This window comes from Crocodylus siamensis, chromosome 2 (genome assembly GCF_052110815.1).
Source record: "Crocodylus siamensis isolate JL-2025a chromosome 2, ASM5211081v1, whole genome shotgun sequence".
NCBI classification, from domain to species: Eukaryota; Metazoa; Chordata; order Crocodylia; family Crocodylidae; genus Crocodylus; species Crocodylus siamensis.
The window spans coordinates 196,868,837-196,891,747 of record NC_143396.1 but is presented as its reverse complement, the minus strand read 5'-3'; the positions used below and the strand labels follow the sequence as shown (position 1 = coordinate 196,891,747).

Below are 22,911 nucleotides of genomic sequence, written 5' to 3'. Positions count from 1 at the left end.
ATGTGTTCCTTGAGAATCTTCTGAAAGAGTTTCCCAAGGATAGAAGTAAGACTGATGGGCCTATAGTTGCCCGGGTCCTCTCTCTTCCCTTTTTTGAAGATGGAGACCACGTTAGCTATCTTCCAGTCATCTGGCACCTGACCTGAGCACCATGAGTGCTCATAAAGCTGTGCCAAGAGCCCTGCAATAACCCCTGCTAGTTCCCTCAACACCCTGGAGTGGAGAGCATCTGGACCCACTGACTTGAACACATCCAGCCCCTCCAGAAGCTCTCTAACCCGGTCCTCCCCAACCTGAGGTCTGGAGGCGTTCCCCTCGAGTCCGTCTGACATCACAGTGGGGAAGTCCAGGTCCCTGCACAAGAAAACGGAGGTGAAGAATTGGTTAAAGAGTTCTGCTTTCTCCTCTGGCGCAACCACCAGATTGCCCAGCGTACTTTGCAGGGGCCCCACATTACCCGGTGCCTCCTTCATCCTCCCTATATATCTGAAAAAGGACATTTTATTATCCTTGATTTTGGATGCTAGTCCTAGCTCTATGTCTGCCTTAGCTTTCCTGACAGCCCCCCTACAAGCCCGAGCAGAGGAGGTATACCCCTCTTTGGAGCTAGCACCCCCGTTCCACTGGGCATACGCTGCCTTTTTGGTAAGCAGGCATTCCCGGATGCCCTTGGTGAGCCAGGGGGGCTTTCGGGCACTCTTGCCCCCCTTGCTTCTTGTTGGGATGGACTCCCTTTGGGCCCTGAGTATTGTTTCCTTAAGAAATGACCACTCGTCCTGGACACTGAGTTCCCCTGCCCTCAAGGACCCCAGTGCCTCCCCCACTAGTCTCCTCAACTTGTTGAAGTTGGCCCTCCTAAAGTCTAGGGCTACTGTCTTGCTGCAGGCCTTTGACACCCTGCACTGGATGGTGAATTCCAGCAAGTGATAATCACTATCGTCCAGGTGGTCAAGAACCTGGAGGCCCCTTACCAGGTCATCGCCTGTGGCCAGGACCAGGTCCAACAGGGCGTTTCCTCTGGTGGGACCATGCACCTCCTGGATTAAGCAGTTTAGTGCACATTAGGTGCTCTATGTCGGTGGTTCCCAAATTCTGACAGGTTGTACAATTTTAAAAGATACTACCTTAAGTAGCACCAATGGGTTGTGGGAGGGGTGTGGGTGTGTGTTGGAGGGTATAGGGTATCTTAGGGGGTTGTGTATATGTGGAGGATTGTGGGGTTAGGATGTGGGTGTGTGGGGTTTGTGAGGTGTGAGGGAGGGTGGGGGAGTTTGGGGATCCCCTGCACATCCCCTATGGTGCAGCAGCAGGCAGGGGTGCTCAAGGCACTCAAGACACCCAGCAGGGTGCAGCTCCAGCCGGTGCTGCACGTAACAGTGAAGGGCACATACTCCACTGGGCAGTCTGTATTGCCAGCACTCCCCCACACTTGCCGGGCATGGGAGGGAAGCCCTGCGTGCTAGGGCCAGCTGCCTTCCCTGCCCCACAGGGAAAGGCACCTAGGGCTTCCCTCCTGCGCCACACAGCCCCAGCAGGGCAGGCAGCCAGCTCCGGGATGTGGGGGTTCCCTCCTGTGCCCGGCGAGTGCGAGAGCTGCACATGCTCACAGGAAGTGTTGGTGATACAGATCGCCCAGCAGAGGCTGCGCCCCTTGCTGCCTCTGCCTGCTGCTGCCATGTACCACTGACAGGTTGTCTGCGTACCACTGATGGTATGCATACCACAAATCAGGAACCAGTGCCCTAGGTCATTGCAGAGTTATTCCCTGTCAAATGAAGGTCATTCCCTGACACATACTAACTTTAATAGGTCACTACATTCCAGTGATTTGCAACTGTTGCAAGTGAACATGTCACCAGGCCCCGAGGCTGCTTCTGTACCTTGAGCACAAGCAGCTTTATCTCTATTAAAAAGAGGATTTAAGGGAGTGAGGTGAAAGTAAAAGCAATATAGAAACAGGTCTTGACAATGCAGAGTCTCCATGTGAAGTAGTGATCACCCCTTGTTGCCAGGCACTCTAGAATTCTTGTGTAACCCAGGTACACCCAAGGGTATGCCCCATCCTCAGTTGGATGGGATAGGGGGGCAGGCAACCGTGCTGTGAGAGGGATGCTGTGACAAGGGTACAGATCCCTCATTTCTCTATAGAGCCACACCACACAAACGGATATACAGAATTTATTTAACATATAAATAATTATATAATTATATACAACTATATATATGTATATATATCCCAAAGCAATAGATAATATTAGAGAAAATTAGCCACTATACACTCTTATACATACACATACTTATAACTATATTCAGGAATGGAGTTGTGCGGGGTATGCTTTGAGAGCAGCCCCCTTACCCAGGACCCCAAGATCCTTAAGGTAAGCCACTAGGCCCACCAGGCAATCCTGCTTTTTCTGGGCCCTGGCCCAGTGTCCCTCTGGGAGAAAAGAGACTGGTGAGGCTCCAAGAGTGCCTTAGGGCAGGTGCCCCTTAATGAGGCCTGAGCAGTTTCTCGCTGCTTCTAGGGCTGAGGCTCCGTGCACAGAGGTATGCATCATGTGGGGCCTGAGCAGGTTTTCCCTGCTCTGAGGGCCGAGGCTCCAGTGGTGGCTCATCCAGTGGGGTCTTCAGGAGCCTAGGGCTATCGCTTACTGGGGCAGCTCTCCCCAACTTTTCACATCTCTGCTCTTCTTCTTTTTGTCCCTTGCCAGTCTGGTCTCCCAGCTGAACACGCTGTTCTTTTATAACCATCTGGGGCTCCACCCTGGATCGCAAAAGATCCCCAAAAGGGCAGGAAAAACCTTGTCAGGACCCCTTCTCCTGGGAGCTGTGCCCTCAGATTATAAACACACCAATCAGGAGAAGGGGGAGGAAGCCTCTCCTGATTGGTGGAAGAAATTCCACCAATGACTCAGCATCCTGCTTGCGCCAGCAAGCCGCGCGCAAACCGTGCCACAGCCAGCCTGCCCTCTATGCTTAATTCTGCAGTGGTGTTGTGGTCCTTGGACAGTCCATCTAAGGCAGTGATTCTCAACTAGGGTGACACAAAATCCTTAAAAGGGTACTACACGATTTTAGAACTGTTAAGTGTGCACACATCCACACAGGATTCACAAGATAAACCCAGAGATTTCAGTTAGGCAAACAGTGCTGAAAACATTCTGACCTGCTGTGGTCTTTCTGAGTTCTTTACAACAGACGAATTGCTGTATTAGTTTTCTGTAGTTAAAAAACAAATAAGAGCTAAGGGCTGGCATTTTCCAAGGGGAGCCTTGAGCCTAAAAAGGTTGAGAAACACTCATTACTTGGGTTTTTAGAAGGGCATTGCAGTTCTAGTAAAACGCTTATTCTTTCCCCTCTCTCTCAATTAGAATAGAACTTACTTCTCCCTATTCTCCTTCTCTCAATGCACTTCAAAAAGGTAAGCTACCAGAATTGTGACTGTTATTTTGGGGCTTGAGACCTCAGCCAAGGAAACTTAAGTTAAGAAGCTGGGAAAGAGATGCCTGGATTATGTCTCGTTTTACCTGGGGGAAGGGATGCATACTTACAGTGCCTCCTTATGGTCCTCCCTTTAACTATGGGGACTCCATCAAGTTTAAGGTCAAGGAAGCTGGACCATATTTTACAGATGTATTATCCCTAAGCCTATTCTTCACTCTAAGGCATCTTCAGCACTTAGGCTGTGTAACAGGCCTGATTACAAGCCTGCCTAAGGAGGACTGGAGCAGCTGATTAGATTAATTGACTGGCCAAAGGACATTAAAAGCGGGCAGGAAGAGTAAGTGGGGAAGAGAAGCTTAAGGTAGCAACACCAGCCAAGGCTGTCTGTAGGCTTAAGAGACCAGAGGGTTGGATTAAACCTTTATGGACTATGGTAATGCTTGACTATTTGGTGTTTAAGAGGACTCCAGGGGAGCCAGTAGGCCAAGGAGCTAAATATTGTGTGTAGTTTAAGGACTGGAGAAACTCGAGAGAACTGGGATGAACCCTGAACTTGCTACAGGCTGCCTTTGGAAGTAAAGCATTAAGGCTGCTTACAGATATAAAAACTCCCCCAAAAATCCCCCCCAAACCCCTAACCAACCTGGTGCTTTACCTGAAACTTGGTGCACCCCTGTGCTGAGCCCAGCACATGCTCAGAAGAGCCATTGCATTAGTTGAACCCTGTGACAGGGTGCTGTCTCTGGCTGCATTTCTTTTTTCTTTTTAATAGGCTGGTGTGTGTGCCCCCCTCAAGTCTTGCTGAATTTTCCTCCCCTGGGGATCAACTTTCCCTCTCTTTACTCGCCTGCCATGACTCGATGTTACTTGGTTCTTAAAAAGGAAGGAGGCTGACCCAGAGGTTCCCAGACAGGCTCCAGGCTCACCACCTGTAGGATAATGAGCTGTTGCCTTAAGGGCAAAATGCACGCTCCTACTTCCCCTTGATGTGCCCCGTGCCTTGCAGAGGTTTTATAATTTTCTCTTTATGTTGGTGTCTCAGCTACTGTGCGCTTACCCTCTTTTTCTCTAGCTAGACCTGTCAGTCAAAAACCCACTAAGCAGGGCTTGACCCCAAGGTTCTAGCTATCTGACTCGCTTGGGCTCATACTCTCCATGACACCAGGCCTACTGGTGTCCTTCTATACTATGCCCCTGTGGCGCCAGGCTGTTGGGGTCTCATCCCTCTCTGGCTTTGCCCCTCTTTCTGTATTCATAGATTTCATAGACATTAGGGCTGGAAGGGTCTCAGAAGATCATTTGAGTCCAGCCCCCCACCCCAGGGGCAGGAAGTCAGCTTGGGTCACAGGATCCCAGCAAGATAAATGTCCAAATGTCTCTTAAAGAAGTCCAGAGTAGGTGCTTGCACCACCTCTGGTGGCAGTCTGTTCCAGGTCTTGGGGGCTCGGACAGTAAAGAAGTTCTTCCTTTTGTGCAGCCTGAAATGGTCTTGGAGGAGTTTGCGACCGTTTGACCTTGTCATCCCATGGGGTGCTCTGGTGAACAGGCATTCCTCCAGATCCTGATGTACAACCCTTATATACTTATAGGCAGCCACCAGGTCCCCCCGAGCCTGCACTTTTTCAGACTGAATAGCTCCCATAGCTCTCAGTCCCATAGCTTTCAGCCTCTCATCATAAGGCCTGTTTTCCTGCCCTCTGATCATGCGCGTGGCTCTCCTTTGGACTCTCTCAAGCTTCTCTACATCCTTTTTGAATTGTGGAGCCCAGAATTGGATGCAGTACTTCAGCTGCAGCCTCACCAAGGCCAAGTACAGTGGGAGGATGACATCCTGGGATTTGCTAGAAAAGCATCTATGGATGCAAGCCAGAGTTTTGCTTACTTTGCTGGCTGCAACATCACATTGGTGGCTCATTCATCTTGTGGTCAATCATGACCCCCAATTCCCTTTTGGCCGTGGTGCTAGCAAGAGTAGCACTGCCAAGCCTATAAGCATGCTGCAGGTTTTTCTTCCCAAGGTGGAGTACCTTGCATTTTTCGGTGTTAAAGGCCATCAGGTTTTCATCTGCCCATTTTCTGAGCCTGTCAAGGTTGGCCTGGGTCACTATCCTGTCCTCAGGTGTGGATGCTATACCCCAAAGTTTGGTGTCATCAGCGAACTTGGCCAGTCTGCTTCTGATACTAATGTCCACATCATTAATGAAGATGTTGAAAAGGGTAGGCCCAAGGATGGAGCCTTGGGGAGACCCCACTGGTCATGGCATACCATGATGATAGACTTCCATCAACTACCACTCTCTGGGTCCGGCCATGGAACCAATTCTCCAGCCAGTGGACTGTGATGTAGCTGAGGCCGCAGTTGGCCAGTTTTTCCATGAGATGATCATGGGATACCAGATCAAAAGCTTTTTTTAAAATCAAGGTATATGACGTCAATCTCTTCTCCCTTGTCCAGGTGATATGTCACCTGGTTGTAGGAGGAGATGAGATTGGTCAGGAAAGACCTACCCAGAACCAATGGATGTTGCCTTCAGCCAGTTTGTCAACAATGGTCTCTTTGATAATTTTTTCCATAATCTTCTGTAGTTAGCGCTGTTTTCCTCAGTCCACCCACTAGGACCTGGCTTCAAGGCTCCTGTCTTCCCTTCAAGTGTCTCTGGGCTCATGGACCTAGTGCTGCACCCCTAGTGCAGCAGGGCTTCTTGAGCCCTCTATCATTGTGCCCCTAGGCGCAAATGGGCCTTCCTCCTCCCCTACAGCCTCAGTCACAAACCATCGACATGTAACATTAAATGGAAACCATGGTCCCCTATGGCTATATAATGAAAATAAAACAAATAAGAGGCAAAGTGCCCACTTACATGTAATTGTGCTTCTGTCTCACAGCGTGGCGTATTCTTCCCAAGGAGGCTGCCACAGCTGCTCCACAGTCATTGAGAGTCTCCCTCTCTGCTCCCCCTCTGGCCTCCTCCACTTTAGGTTTATATGGTTCTGGCCTTCCCCTTCCTGTCACTTGACCAGCTGGCAGGGCTCAGTCCTTAACCCCTGCTCGACCGGTTGGCTACACCCAGAAGGTTCTGGATTTAAAAGGGCCTTCCTGCTTCCTGATAACAGGGCTAGGGTTCCCTGTTACAAACACATTTTGTCCAATGTCTGTATAGATTGTGCACTGTAGTGAGGATTTTTTGGCACTTTTTTCTAATACAGGGTGGTCAATTATTTCAGCTGAAAGACCACTTAATGAATGTAAGTAGTGCCACATGTATGACCTGTTCCACAACAGATGAGAACTCTGGCTCCCAAAGCACTGGTTCTTAGGATTAGACAGCTTGACCCTCAGCATGTCCCACTCACTGCCACAGGCCCTCCTTTCACTTGCCGTGCCTTGTTCTTGGATACTCTTGGGAGGGTCCCTGGTTGCCAATTGTTGCCTATGCTGGTCGCAAGCAAGAGTGCTATATAGGGCTCCACGTCTCCTTACACCATTTCCACATACCAAGTGGGTATTATGATGTGGGGCAACCACAATGTTAGCTCACTCAGCATTAATAGTTTGGTTCCCCAAAGAGAATGCCGTTGATTCAGATCCACTTTCACCCTATCTGGGTTCCATCTAACCAGTCACTTATAAGTAAATGATGATCAGTGAACTCAAAAAATAAAAAAGTCTGGGACTCACTAGTCATGAAGCAAATCAATTCATCCAATTAATTTCATTAGATGATCAAATTACAATAATCCATTAAATCCAAAAAGTCCGTCATTCATTAATCATTATGCTAATCAGTATGTCAGATTAATTTTATTAGACAATCAAATAGCCATAATTGATTAAATCAAAACCATCCATCATTCATTGATCATTAAGCAAAATCAGTCCATTCATTTAATTTCATTAGATGATCAAATTGCTCTCAATTTATTAAAGATTAGGTCTGCTTGCATAATAAAGTTCCAGCTTTCCCAAATTTGTGAATCATATAACATGATTCATTCTAGATATGCAGTCAGTCTTTTACAGTTCATCGGACCCAGTGGAACAAGAGATCCTCCCTCTCTCAGCCCAGCGCAGCGGGTCCTTTGTGGGGCTTTCTCTCCCTACCTCTTCTCCTGGAGCTCAGGTACCTGAGTAAATTGGATGCTTATCTTGCTGGGATCCTATGACCCCAGCTGACTTCCTGCCCTTTGGGCAGGGGGCTGGACTCGATGATCTCCCGAGGTCTCTTCCAGCCCTAATGTCTATGAAATCTATGAAATCTATGAAAACCTGCTGCCGGGTGCTCCTCCAAACTCTCAAATCATGGAGATTCTCTCCGTGTCAATTCCAGTGGCATCGGTATCACACTTACAGCTGTACAGCTCTGTGCACCATCCTTCCTTCTGTTGCTTTCTCCCCCACTTCCACCCATGCCGGATGTCTGGTTATACAGCCAGCTCCTGGGTGTCCTCCAATACAGAAGGAGCAGGAACTTACAAATTGGGGCCCCTGCTGTTCAGCCTCTGCTGCTGTCCCCATAAAGACACAAGAGAACTCTCCAGCCCTTACTGGGCTACAGTGCTCCACCCAGGTAAAAGAAGGGTGGTTTCTAGGGGCCCGCACTCTTGGGATCCCCTGCAGAGGGGGGTGGTATCTCCTGCTTCCACAATGGGTTTTGGTGAGCTATTGAGGGCTGCAAGGGTAGCCCCACCCCTTGACAGGTGTCCTGCCACCTGGTTGCCATATGTCCTGCCCCCAACCCCTGATCTTTGCCACTGGAAGTCCATCTCCCTGCCCCCAGTAATATTCATTTTGTGTGTGGGGGGGGGGGCTTGCCATCTTGGAACTGGTTAAAACCAAATCACATACTAAAAATCAACATCTACTATAATGTATCTTAATTTTATTTCAAAAAATATTTTTGTCCTGATTTATATTGTGTGTGTGTGGTGGGGGGCTGTATGTGTATGGTGGGGTGTAAGGTGTGTGTGTGTGTGGCATTTGTGAGCGGTGTGGCTGCATGTGTAGAGGAGTGTAGGGTAGGTTTTGGGTGTGTGGGTGTGTGTGGGCAGGGTGGGGATATGGTTGTGGGTGTGAGGGGGGGTGAGGGTAGGGTGACCACCTGTCCATAATTGGGAGGGACAGTCCTGAAATGAGAACATCAAGTTCTGGTCCTGGGAAGCATGACTATGGAAAAGCATTTGTCTAGATCTGCAGTGTCCTGCAGGGATCTGGGTTTGGGAAGCAGCAGGTTTCCCTTTGCAGGCTGCTTGGGGCTGATGGGGTGGGATGCAGGGGGCGCCATGTGTATGTGTGTGCCTGCACACATGCACGTGGCTGAGAACACAACCAGGCAGCATGGAGAGCAGTTCCCTGCAGATAGGTCTGTGTTGGGGGATTGTGGGTGTGAGGAGGTAGGAGGGGCAGATTTAGGCCCCCACGGTGAGGGATGGAGTGAAGCAGGGGCTGGGGTGCTGCCCAGTCAGGGCACTGTATGGGATATGGGGCCCGGGTGGGAAGTGGGATGGAGCCATGGGAGACTTGTGCAGGGGGTAGAGGGGAAGATAGGGGGCATGTGCCTCCCAGATTTGTGCATGGGGTGGGGGTAGATGCAGGCAGCCTGCTGTGGCTGGCATCCTCCCCCCAGGAGCCCTGCTGCCCTCCCCCCAGGAGTCCCACACTGGTCATGTTGCCATGTTAAGGTGCCCCCTGCCTACCTGGCAGCAGCAGGGGCAGCAGTGATTCGGAGTTGTGCCTCCCACTGCTGCTGGGCAGGCAAAGGTGTGCAGCTGGTGCAGGGCTCCTGGGGAGAAAGGCAGCAGTGTGGGGAGCGCTGAACCTGGAGCAGGCAGTCCACATTGCTCCTTTGTGTCTGCAGCAGCCCACATGTGTCCCATCTTTCCATTTTGAAAAGGTGGTCACCCTAGGTAGGGGGGGCCACCCTAGGTAGGGGAGGCCTAGGTGGTGCACCTTAGGTGTCCCACACAGATGCAGCCACCTGGTGGCATGTGGCTCCAACCAGTTCCAGGAACTGCACATAGAACCATAGAGTCAATGAGTGGGAAGGGACCTAGACAGATCATCTAGTCCGACCCCCTGCCATGGGCAGGAAGGAGCACTGGGGGTGGCAGGGGTCATAAGACCCAGCCAGGTGCCTATCCAGTCTCCTCTTGAAGATTTCCAGGGAAGGTGAGAGCACCACCTCTCTGGGAAGCATATTCCAGGCTCTGGCCACCCTTACCGTGAAGTAGTTCTTCCTAATATCTAACCTAAACCTATCCTCCTTCAGCTTGTGGCCATTGTTCCTGGTGACCCCAAGGGGGGCCCTGGTGAACAGACTTTCTCTGAGTCCCTGCTGCTGGCCCCTGATAAGGATGTAGGCAACACATGTCGGCAAGGAGTGGAGCCAGGCTAGCCCGCTTCTATCTTGCGGGGCTCCTTGCAGCTCACGTACAGCTCCTGGGACTTGCGCACCACTGGAGTGAAGTCCTGCATGATGGAGCCTATGGTCTGGCCCTGCTCCCTGTCACCATGTTCAGCTCCTGGAACTCCACCGGGAAGCAGGGAGCAGGGCTCCCTGCCACTTCCAGCAGAGTCTCGGGAGCTGCATATGGCAGCAAGGAGTAGGGAAGGCAGCTAGCCATAGGCAGGCGAAGGCTGGGGCTAATGGGGCTTAGCCCCCCATAAATAGGGCAGCAGTGGCAGCACAGAGGGCTGCAGGGCAGCCTGAGCATGGGATCTGGGCAGCTCCACCAGGAGATGCGCACAGACATGAAGCTGCAGCCAGGGTCACAACCTGTTGCAGGGGCAGGCAATTATTTCGGGCAGAGGGCCGCTTACCCAGTTTTGGCAAGCTGTCGAGGGCTGCGTGAGTAGCCCCACCCCTTGACTGGTGCCCCTCCCCCTGGTTACCATCTTGGGACCAATGTCTCAGAGCCATGGCTAGTGGGGCCAAGAGCAGGGCACAGGCTTTCAAGGGTCTGTGGAACCAGGCTGGGCTGCACCAGCAGGGAGAGGGGGGAGCTGGCCCAGCTCCATAGAGCCCCTGCCGGCTTGGACCCTGTACTCCTGCCACCCTGCTCTGGGCCACGCTGGCGCTGGCCCTGGGACACTGGTGTGGACCCCATGCACCCTCTCACTCCCAGTGCCCCCCAGCCCTGCAGTACAGGAGTGGGGCAGCGTGCAGCCCCAACACCCTACTCTGCAGCATGGAACAAGCTGGTGCTGAGCATGGAGAAAAGCAGGCCCTCCCCTGCCCTATGGCCGGCGCTCCCTGCTGCAGATACTCACAGCCTGCACGGGGCTGTCCTGAGCAGGCACAGGTGGGGGTTGGGGCAGAGAGGCAAATGTTTGTAGCTGGCCGAGGTTCTGGGTAGCTGCTGACAGATACAGAGCCCAGGCTGGGGGGCAGGGGCTTTGGGTGAGGGGTAGGGGCAGCAGGGCTGGGGGCAAGGGGCAAAAGCAGGGCATTTTGCCATGTACACCCTGCCCTCTTTTTGTTTTGAGCAGGCACAGACAGCCCCACACAGGCTGCAGGTAGCTGCAGTGTGGGGCACCGAGCATGGGGTGGGTGAGGGGCCACTCCCCCTCCCCCCCTGTGCGTAGCACCAGCTTGTAACCTGCCGCCGCTGCCAGCCTGGGCCCCTTGCTGGTTCTAGGCTCACCCATTGGGGCTGTGCATGGTGGCAGCAGCTTCCGTCTCCCACTTGCCATGCTGGGCAGTGTTTGCCACCGCCACCTCTGGACTGCCCAGCATGTGAGCTCCAGGCGGGCGGCAGCAGCAGCAGCCTGGGGCTGCCTGTGGCTACTCAGGACAGCCCCGTGTGGGCTGCGAGTGGCTGCAGCAGGGAGTGCTGGCACGGGGTGGGTGAGGGGCCGCTTTTCCCTGTGCTGAGCTTTTCCCTGGGCTCCTTCCCTGCCATCCCCACTCCTTACCTGAGGTTCCAGCCGGAGCAGCCATGTGGCCCCAGGACAGAAGACCCTGCTGGGACTTCTGGATGAGGGGGTGGGGCCAGGGAGGCCCTGCTGTTGAGGGAGCCTGCCACATTTCCCCTGGGTCCTACTGCCCCTGGTTCCTGTCATTTCTGACAGGAACCAAAGACAGATAAATATTAATTTTCTAAATTTTTAGGGGCCCCTTGGGCCAGATAGAATGGTCTCATGGGCTGGGCCTGTGGGCCGTATTTTGCCCACCTATGGCCTGGCAGCATGTGGAGCACTGCCCACCACAGCAGGCAAGTCTGTGAAGGGGAAGGATCATGGGGGAGGGGCAGATAGAGGCCCTCACAATGAGGGAGGGAGTGGGGCAGAAGCAGGGGCAGGAGGTGGGGTGAATAGGGCCTGGGGTGGGTCGTGGGAAAGTCGGAGACTGGGCAGCTCATTCGGGGGTGCCGGGGGGGTGTCCTGCCACTATGTACACTCTGGGGGTGTCATGAGGGGCACATGACCCCCAGATTTGAGCGTGGGTCAGAGGCACACTGCCACTTTGGGCTGGGGCTCTGTGCCCCGCTGTCACTGCCTTGGGAGCTGCATGATGCCATGTGCCTGCTACCGCCAGGTTGCGCCATGTCTCCTGCCTGCTTGGCGACAGCAGGCACATTGTGTTGCATGGCTCCTGAAGCAGCAGCAGTGGCAGTGGGGCACAGAGCTGGTGCTTCCTCTTGCCCTGCTGCCCGCTGGCTACACAGGGAGCGTGGCCTGACAGGGGGTGCAGCGGCACTCTCAGGGGGTTCATGTGCACTCCCATGTACCCACTACACATCGCCCCTGTGTGAACTGAAGGGATATCCCATGCAATGGGACTGGGCCAGCCCAGGCTCTGTGTTTCCGCTGCTCTGCTAGGCGTGGGCCCCAGATCCTGGGCTCCATGCTTCTGCAGCTCCATGCTCCTGCACAGCTGCAGCTTCCCCATGCCCACTGTAGCAGGGACCCACGGAGGAGCCTCTGGAGATGGGAGAAGCTGAGCAGGTTCCCTACCAGCTGCAGCAGTGGCAGCAGCAGCCCTGCCTGGAAGCTGTGTGTGCTGGCTGGGGCTGGAACCCTCCTGTGCATGAGGGTGGGAGCGAAATATGTGGACTGGGTGGGGTACAGTTAACTGGTAGGTGCCCATGTGCCAGATGAAATTGCCTGGCTGCCTGGATGTGGCCCGTGGGCTATATTTTGACCGCCCCTAATCTAATAACTGATTGAATCAGCTTTAGACAAGAGCGCCAAAAAGTTCTGTTGAAGCGCCTGATCTATACAGATGCTGCAGAGCTGGGTCAAATTAATTTACTGCTGCTTCCCCTAAAGCGTGGGGGTTTGTTTTTTTTTTTCATGTCTGTCAGCAGCCTGAGTGTCAAACAAGAGATTCAGTCTGAGTGTTAGGTGGAGTCAGATGCTGTCATTATTTCCAAACTATTTTCATTTGTTTCGAAGTTGTGACTAATCATATTTGTAACAAGACAAAAAGTTCAAGATAACGCTGACAAAACCTCATGCTTCCAGGCTTGTGCCTTGGGTCACAAAACCTTTTCTTCCATGTACAAATAGCTTACTCTCCAGCTAAACTAAAGATGAAATCCAGTATTGCTAGGGGCAAGATGCCTGATTTCATGGCCCAGTGGTCTGGAGCTATGTTTCCCTGAATTGCTTTGATTTTTGGGAGTTATTTGGGACAGCATTGTATTTTCTGTTTTGAGTAACGTTGTTATCTTGTCTAGCAGAAAATTAAAAGGGGTGGCTGGGGGGGAAAGGGGTGCAAAACAACTCCTTAAGGGCCAGGAAAGACAAGTTGCTATATAAAGTAATTGCTTGCAGGCAATTTCATTTCAGTATATGCTAGTTCAAGGATGTTTTCACATATATTAAGTTAAAAACATTTTTACTCTCAAAGAAAGCAAAGGAAGTACTGTGGGCTTCTTGTTTTGGGGTTTTTTTTAACCTCAGGGGTTCAAGGTGGATATGAGTCTTACTTAGTTATAAAGGATATCCTTTTCAGCTTAGGTTACATGCATCGTAGAGACAATATTTTCTTCTGTTTCTTCTTTTTGAGTTAAACTGAGTAGTAGTTTTTTCAGCCCATCCATTTTTGTTTATGCTTTCTTTACCCTTCTAAAATCATCAGCTGGTTTTAAATTTTGAAATGAAATGGTTACTACTAGAGGCACTACTAAACTTAGTAGCAGCCAGCAGTTTTACAAATGTACAGCAACTGTTAGCATGAATTTAAACGAAACATCTCATTTTTGAGGTTCTCTTAATTTTTTTATTTTGAATGAGGTCAGCAGATGTTTGAGGAAAAATAATTTCTTCTCTTTTTCAGGCTTACAGGTTTTCTCAGCTACCTGAAATGATAATGGGCTCTCCCCCACCCCCTGTTCCTCCCAGAACAGGTCCTGTGGCTGTTGCCTCTCTCAGGAGGTAATTGTTGTTGTTGTTCTGTAGCTAAGAATTGTAAGCCCTCTACTAATGTAATGAGGATCCCCCCATAACTGTATTAAAGCCATAAGTGACACTTAATAACCATCTTCTTCATAATGAGGAGGTGTTCATGAAATTAAGAACAAGCTGTTTTCTTTTTAGATACACAACATGTCAACACGATGAGGGGGAAAAATCAACAACAAATGGGCCCATATTTTTATTCTGCTACTAACTAGTCAGTTGCCTAATTTAACAGATATATGCTGTGGTCTGACTTGACTTTTAAAAGACATAATGTCATATCACATTACAAATATGCCATAAAAGTGGGAGTCACACTTATACTTTCCCTGCTTCTTTTTTCCTAAGAAGTCCCAACATTGAATGAATAAATTATAAAATGGGGTTTGTAAAACTGGCCTCAGGTATTTATCTGCTTTTTCCATATTTCTTACCTATGTTTCTAATGCCTAAGGAAAGAGCATGTTTGTCATCTTTAATATGAAAATTTTGCTATTCATAGTGAGATTCATCACTTTTCAGGTGGATGAAGTTACAAGGCACATGTACAGGCATTACATTTCTACCCGGAAAATTGCTGTGATCGGCAGGGGTCAAGCAAGCACCTTTCTTGTGCCTTCCCCAGACTCCAGGACTCTGTTCTGGTGAAGTTGGGGGGGGGGAGGGGCACACTTCCATACAGCTCATCATCCCACCCCGAGCCTTCCCAAAGCTAGATACAACCTGGTTTGGAGAAGTCATGTGGGCATTGCCTGCTGCCCCCTGCCCCATCTGGTGCCAGGGCAGTGGATGTACAGCTCTCCAAGTGCTGTAGTGGGGGTGTGGAGGGGGCTGATCTTCTTCTCCCTGCATGGAACTTGGAGAGCCACATCCCACAGCCCTGTGCATGGGACTGCAGGAACTGCCTTAGAGCTCCCCCATGTGCAGCATATCCAAAGGTGGCACCTGGAGCCCTCCTGTTTTGGCCCACTGCAGAGGAGCAGCTGCTTACTAAGTCAGTGCAAAATTTCGCTGAGTGTTTCGTTTCAAAGCTGTTTCGATGCGTTTCAAGCTCAAAACAGTGAGATTGAAATGAAACAAAAAGCATCAAAACAGCTTCAAAATGAAATGAGGACTCAAAAAGTTTTGAAAGTTTTAAAACATTTTGAGTTTTGAAGCAGTCTGGTGATGGGAGGCAGGGGAGAGCCCGGGCTGCAGTCCAAGCGGGTCCACAGCCTCATGTAGCTCAACCCAGTGGGGAGTGCAGCCCTGGGTCTCCCCGCCTCCCGCTGCCAGGCTGCGCTTCATGTGGCGGGTGGAGCCAATCAGTCTTTCCTGGTGCTGGGTGTGGGCTGCACCCAGCGCTGGTCCCAGGCGGTAGCGGCAGCTTCCTGTCATCTGACGCAGATCTGGGGCCCTGCCCACCTCTGCAGCCCTCCTGGGGCTGCGGGCCCCCAGATCTGTGTGCCAGACGACAGGAGGCTGCTGCTGCTGCTGACAAGTGTCACGAATTTTGCTTTCAAGAATTTGAGGTGCAGTCTCCGAGAAACCTCTGCTCCTATCTCCTTAAAACTTGTCAGGCTGCATGCCTTCAGAAGGGGCTACCATCCCTGCAATTTGCATCTGAATCAGGTAACAAATGACAATGTTTTAGGCATTTTCATGATTCCCCATTATAGCCTATGGGCGAAATGTTGAAACAGCAAAACAATTTTGAGGAAACGAAACAGGACAGTGCTTTGAAATTAAACAAAATGACAAAATGAAACACTGTCCCTTCGAAATGTCGAAATGAAACAATGGTGTTTTGCACAGCCGTACTACTCACTTCTGTCTGTCTGCTCCACAGACTAGGGACCCCATTCTGGAGGTTGGGTGGGTGGTGTTGCCCTGCTGGGAAGGAACCAGAGAGGCTGCCAGAGTTCCCCAGCCACATCCTAGAATAGGAATCCCCCACTGCTCTAGTCTCCCAGGACTGGGAAGAGTGGAGCAGCCACTGCTCCCCATGCCTAACCCAGTCTAGGATCATCCCAGTCTTAGGAATGTGCAAGGAGCAGGGGAGAGGCATGGTTTCAGGCTGAAGACTTTTCTCAAATACTTTTAGTGGTGGAAATTTCTCAGAAATTTCCATTACTGAAAATGAATGCCTGTTTGAGGTCTTAGTCCTACACTTTACAGTATCTTTACAGTATCACCTGGGGCAAATTATAATCCCAAAACTCTGCTGAGTTTTCAGAAGAATACCATTAGGATGCTGAAACAAATGGGAGTTTTCTGATTGGTTGCCAATGATATCCTATCTACAGAGAAAGAAAATAAGAAAGGTGGCAAGCATTGCTTTGCTTATTCTTGTTCATTCATTAAATTTCATAAAAATAATAAAAAGATCCTTGTGTTTCTAAGGGATAACAGTTCACTACAGTAATGTAAGGACTATGTCCATACCATTTCCATAATGTTCCTGAGAGCACTGCCGTGAAATGTGCCTGCACGTACTCCACATCAAACCCAGAAATGAGTCAGCAAAGCTTCTTTGAGGAACTCTCTTACCAATGCTCTTAAAAGCTCTCTGGCTTTGACATGTTTGGCATGTATGGAGCAGGAGTGGGTGGCTGGGGCCTGCTGCTTCACATTGCCCTCAGGGTCACCAGTGAAGTGGTATGGACATACGCAGAGACCACACAGCATTTGGCCTTTGGTCTTATAATACTGCACCACGTATACTGCATTTAGCCAGCCTGGTCACTTATTGTTCTCCAGATTGTTTGCGTGTGGCAGGCCAGTGGGATCTTTCTTGCAGTGTTGGGTAAATGCTCTAATGTAAAACATACTGTTGGAAGAAGTAGGCGAGGCAAAGGAAATTTCTCTTTGATATTCATCCAATTTCCTATAATGCCATAGTAAAGATAAGTAGTTCCTTGCTAGTTTTTGTTTGCAATGCTGCCACCCTTTCAGTCAAAACATCTCTGTTGCTAAGGGAGTTGTCTATCATTCATAATGGTCAGTTTCTTATTTTAATTTGTATACAGGTCGACATCTGATATTGGCAGTAAGACAAGAATATCTGAAGCCAGTGTGACTGAGCAAGCCCAACATCATGATCCTACATCTTTTGCTCCAAGTTCAAGAGCCCCAGTGTCTGTGGGTCCATTGGATCAGTCAGCTCTGAACTACTCAGGTGAAAAAAATGTGCGGTACAAAAATCAGTGTGCAGTTTGTATTATGTACAGATGAGGCTATGTGACATTACAAGCACAGATTATTACTTGTAGTCATGGAGAAGGATAGAATTAAATGTTTTATTCTTCAAGGACTGACAAAAGTCCACGAAGATCATCTTTCTTTCCCATTTATCACATGCAGTCCTGTAGGTGTACTGTGGGTATTCAAGTTATTTTCTTTTGAAATACCAGGTAGTGGCTACTTTTAGAAACAGGATCACAGACTCAATGGATTTATTAGGCAATGGATTAATTAGCCAGTGGCTAGCTCCTGTACTGTAGTCCTCAGTCCCTCCTGTAACTACTTAGCTTAGAGTGTAAGGAAGTCCTGTGTGATGACATTAGAAACATTAGAAGTTGTGTTTAGTTGGATTGGAAGATAGGAGTTTTACTGTGAATAAAAGCTTTAGCAAAGGAAATATAGGTCTGAAAGGGTTTTACCTGGTTCATCAATGGCACAGGCAGAAAGAAGTGGAGCTCCCCACTGTAACTCATAATGCTTTGCAGGAAGTGTTATGAGTTGCGACAATGCCCCGGATGAAAGTTCACAGGTGGGTCCAAGGGGGAGAGAGGATTGGGGAATCCAGCTGCTGGCTTCGAGCATGCAGTTGATTTCCCCTAGCCAATGGCCCCTACCCCCTCTCAGCCCGGGCACAGTTTTCAGGGCGTGAGGAGGGAAAGGAAGCAGAGCGAGCTCCTTCTAAGGGTTTCCCAGCTGGCACGGGAGAGGGGGGTGGGTGTATTGGAGCCTCCCCACCTAAGCACAATCCTGCAGGGACTCCAGTCCATCCACCTCACCCTCCAGCACTGGCTGAACTTCCCCCACCCCCTTTCCCCCCTCGCATTCTGAAAACAGCTCGGAGGATGGGAGGCAGGCAGATGCAAGTTACTGTAGATGCTATGTTTTGAAGCATCTTCATTTGAACCCTCATGCAATGAGAGTTTAGATTTTCACAGGATTGTGCCCTATTAAGCACCTTGCACCTGTGCACTTCTGTTTGGTTACAGCTGTAGAGCACTTTCAGAGGCCAGATCAGGTGAAAATTGTCACCTCTGTCTACTCCCCAAGTCTAGTCTCCTGCTATCACAGCCACATTACAGGGTGCCTATACACATGCAGTGAGACTGCTTTGACCTGCTGTAATTACAGCATTTAGGAGCAGACTCGATTAATTGAGTCTTCTGGAGTGTGATAATTACTGTGCTCCAGCAGACTTCAGCATCATGTGTATCAGCATCCCTGAAAATGGTTTGTCAAAGCTCGTTTGACAAACTTTAGTTAAAGTGCCCCCACTGCCATTTTTCAGCATGGAGATGCAGATACAAGTAACACACTGGATGCTTTAATTAGAGTGGGTCTCAAAGTCACTCTAACTAAAGCACCGCCGAGGGTGAAGGGGCTGCAGATGCTCAACCACCTGGGAGGCAGTGATCATCACCTGCTGGAATTCACCATCCAGCGCAAGGTGGCAAAGGCCTACAGGAAGGCAGCAGCCCTAGATTTCAGGAGGGTGGACTTCAGTGAGCTAAGGAGAATAGTTGGGGAAGCACTTAAGACCCGGAGGGTGCTGGCCTCTACCCTGGCGGTCTTTAAGACAAGGTTCAACAATCACCTTGCTGAGGCTGTTTGACCCCAGTACTCTTTCCTGCTATGGCAGGGAGTCGGACTTGATGATCTACTCAGGTCCCTTCCAACCCTACTGACTATGAAACTATGAAAACCCCCTCCCCGACCACATGTATAAATGCCCGTAGAGTCCTTTTTATAAATTGATCAAGTTGCAACTTAAATATTTTTTTTTCTTCTTTCTCTTTGCCCCTACTTCTTCCTCTGTGAAACCATTGCGGAACCTTACTGTTCTGTTCTGCTCAGTTGTTTAGGAAGCTTCTTCTAATTTACAATCTAAATATATTCATGGGCAGGTTTTATTTATTTGTTCTACTCCAGCATTGTCTTTCAGGTTAAATGATTCTTTTCTCTCCCTGGAGTTTAACTTCTTTATTATATTTACAGAGAACAATCCTATTCTCTTTTAGCCTTCATTTTGCTAGACTAGACAAGAGCAACTCTTTTAGAGTATGGACAGACATAACAGTTATCTATTGTATATTATCAAGTGATAATTGGTATGCACTGTTAGGTGTAACTCTTTTTCTGCTATAAGAGCATTCAGACATAAGTCAAGCAAAACCATGGCGACTTGAACCTTATTTCATTCAGAGTTAAAGTTAAAGTAATTTGGCTCACTTTTATCTCTACAGGAGCATGAGGATGTAAGCTATAGTATGATACCTGAAGTGTGCTCTGAAGTGACAACTCTACCTTCCCCTTTCAAAGCTGTTGCAGGTTACATCAATCCAAAGCCTTAATCTCTTGCTAATGTTTGAAAGTAAAGCTTAGGAACAGCTTACTTCTTGTCCGAAGGAGGACAGTGTCAGAAGGCAGAACAGAGTTCTGTTCCCAGCTTTGCCACTGACTTGTTGTTTAACTTTGGATGAGCAACTTTACCTCTGAGTCCTTTTCTCCTGCTATTCTTTGTGTCTTTTCTGTTTCGATTATAAATTCTTGAGAAAGGGACTGTCTTAGCTTATGTATTTGTATCTTGCAAAATGGAACCCCAGTCTCAGTTGGGGCCATTGTATTACTGTAAGGCAAATAATACTAACATTCCCTTTGTCTGCTCACAAAGCTGTTTATAATCTATGTAAAAATTTAATACATTTGACACACCCAACAAAAGCAAGGAAAGATTGACTTTTAATTGCTTCTTTGCTCTTTCCAAAGTTTTGCCATTGTGAAAATGCCAACAAAACTAGGCAGTATTTTTCAGCTCCACTTTGACTCTGAATCCAAGTTTGTTACAGTATCACTGGGCATATCTACATGAGCCGTCCACTGTGCAGTTATTACTGTGCAGTCATTTAGTGCTTGCATAACCATTACTGTGCAGTAGCTTCCCAGCACGATTGCCTAGTGATGCTTACTGCACAGTAGCTCATTACCACTGTGCAGTAGCATCACTTGATGGTTTGTGGCTGGCAATGCTACTGCGCATTAGTAGTGAGCTGCTGTGCAGTAAGCATCTTTTGTAGATGCAGCCACTGTGATGTACTTGAATTATGTAGTAATTAAGTCACCTAAGAAAGCTGGTTGTAAAATAAAGCAGTTTCTCATTGTTCCCTTTGAAAAACGGCAACAACTGAAAGGGTTAAATTTTTGGGGGAAAATTATTCCAGAGAGATACAACAATGATTTTTCTCCCTCAATTTCACTTCTGCTTGCATTGAGACTAACTCCTGCTAGGCGTTGAAAAGAAATAAGGGTTTGAGTCACAGTTGGTTGCCTTGTTCTGTCATCATCACTAATAACACATATTATTAAAGTGATAATATGAGAGGTAATTTGGTACCAAGAATGGCATGCAAAGCACTAGGATGAGAAAGCAGAAGTCATCTCATGGTATTTTTTAGTTAAATCATGTATTATGAAAAGATTCTGGATGCGTGGAGAAGGAGCTTCATGATGCCTGCTTTTCAGAACAAAGGAGAGATGCACAACTGTGGCAGTTATGTGATTCATAAACTTTATCTCTCTATAATGAAACTATGGGAAGAGGTTTCTGATCAAAGATTGAGAAGTAAAAAAATTGTGACAGTCAGCTTGTGTTCATATTAAGGAAATCGATTGGCCTGATTTTACAGTGAGACATCCAGTGGAAAGTTCAGACAAAACCCGGTGTTCACTGACACGGAAAGTATGTCTCACTGTGTACCAAGAGAAGTGATGTTGTGCAGTGCTGCATGAGGGAACAATTGGCAGCTGGAGTCTGTAACTCTTATGCAAAGCATGTAGAGATGCTCAAAAATATGTTAGAAGCATATGCAGGGAGATGGAGGATTTCCTTATCAAGGTTAGGGTGCATCAAGGGTCAGTAGTAAGTCCAGTCCTACTTGTGTGAGGTCTGTATATCTGGAGGGATACCTCTGGGTGGGTGATGTGGCCTTGATTTTTAGAAAGTAGAGAACAAGAAGAGAAGGGGCTTGGGCAAATGGAGAAACATACAGAAAAGGTACAGTTCATGCATCACCGGGGGGGTGGGGAAGAATGTTGTACACATTTTTCAGACAACATGAGCACATACATCTGCGGTACTGGATTACTAGTCCAAATCAATCATGTGTTCTAGTGTCTAGGGTTCATGGTGCAAGAAAATAGAGGAATAGATGAGGATGTTAGGAGCAGAATAAAGAAAAAATCTACAAGATGGTGACAAATATTGTGTATGAATCAGAGTTTCTGGTAATGAAGAAAAAAGGCTTGAATGTGATGAAGGTGATGGAGATGAGAATTCTGAGGTGGATCTATGGAGTCAGCAGGAAAGATAATGTAAGCAACAGAGGTGCAACAATAAGTTTTCTAAAGGGAAAAAAAATAACTTTCCAGTATAGCTTACTATGTTGGTGGAATTGGTCTAAATACTGTATTTAACTGAATCCAAGATGAGTTGTTGCTCCACCTCTTCACCTCCACCCCTCCCACAGTCCACATGGGTGAAATAAAACCTTATCTTAGATTTGAGTACTGCCCTGAGGCAGGCGGTAGCTCTGGCTTTGGCTCTGGCTCTGGCCCCCCTCTCCCATTTATTTTCAGCTCCGGCTCCGGCCCTGATCCAGCTAGGCCCAGAAGTGCCACCACTGCTTTTGTCTGGCCGGGCTGCGCCTGGTCCAGGACCAGGGCCGCCGCCGCTGCTGACTGCCCAAGATTTGGAGCTGCCCAAAAGGTAAGTGGTGGGGGGGAGGGGAAGGAGGAGTAGGCACAGGGATGGGGGGGCAGGTGGCAAGGAGGTGGGGGCAAGTGTTTGGGGGGCAGGCACTGAGGAGGGGCAAGTGGCAAGGGGGCAGATAGCAGGGGAATGGGGGCAGGCAACAAAGAACATGTAGCAGGGGAACAGGAAAGGGGGGCAACTGGAGGGAGGGCAAGGGGCAGGGGGGCAGGTAGAGAGGGCAAGGGCTGAGTGGGGGACAAGGGGAGGGGATCTGGCCCTTCCCTCTGCCCATGCTTTCTCAGCCAGCAGGGGAGGGGATGAATTTAAGATGACTATTCAATACTTAGATTAGTTACATAGAAAAATGTAGAAAGCTTTATAATTTTTCCATGTATAGCCTCTAACTATTAGGGGGTCATCTTGAATTCAGGTAGATATGTTATGTCAGGAAAATCATTCTTGCAAAAGCTGGGTCTCCGGTGGCTTGTGCACAGAATGGTGTTACCACTGTTGCTGTATCAGTATGGCTAGACTGGCAAACTCTTTCCAGAGGGGATAAGACCTTAGCTGTTAATAGACCAAAGCATTCAAACTCCTATTTTAAGTGCATGGTTGCTTCCATTGTGGCTTTCAGCCCCAAAGTGTACGAAGGTGCATGGTTTACTGTATGGTAGCACCATAAATTGTCCACATGGGAAAAGTGCTTGGCCCTGCTTAGTGCATAAAGAAATGTAAATGTAGTGCAAAGAGCTGTAACCTAAGTACATGTATAACCTCACTGAGATTTTCAGAGCGGCCTGTAGGATTTAACTATACAGCTCCTATTGACTTATGTGGCTAAATCCCTGAGCTGGGCATGAAAATCTCAGTGTAGCAATCTAGCCATGTTGGTGGCACTTGGCTCTCCCAAAGGGGACAGGGAGCTATGGTCTTATTCCCCAACATTCGCCAGCAGTGCTTGTACACTGTCTAAAGGTAATGCAGTGGCTGAGCTCCCGCTTTATTTTGGGATGCATAGCACCTGCTGTCATAATACTGCAGAGCTCATTTGGGTTCTGTCCCTCTACACAACCCCATACCACCATCTATACCTTAAAAG

The 22,911-nt window shown here is 48.9% G+C and overlaps 1 protein-coding gene across 2 annotated transcripts in view; it reads left to right on the top strand.

Moving 5' to 3' along the window:
- KIAA1549L (KIAA1549 like) overlaps nt 1-22,911 on the top strand; it is a 288,283-nt gene that overhangs the window by 252,515 nt on the left and 12,857 nt on the right. For both annotated transcript variants that reach the window (XM_090032777.1, XM_090032776.1), the window contains 2 exons: nt 13,725-13,822; nt 16,855-17,003. In XM_090032777.1, the coding sequence (XP_089888903.1) occupies nt 13,725-13,822; nt 16,855-17,003 (247 nt within the window). The remainder of the gene's footprint in view (nt 1-13,724; nt 13,823-16,854; nt 17,004-22,911) is intronic.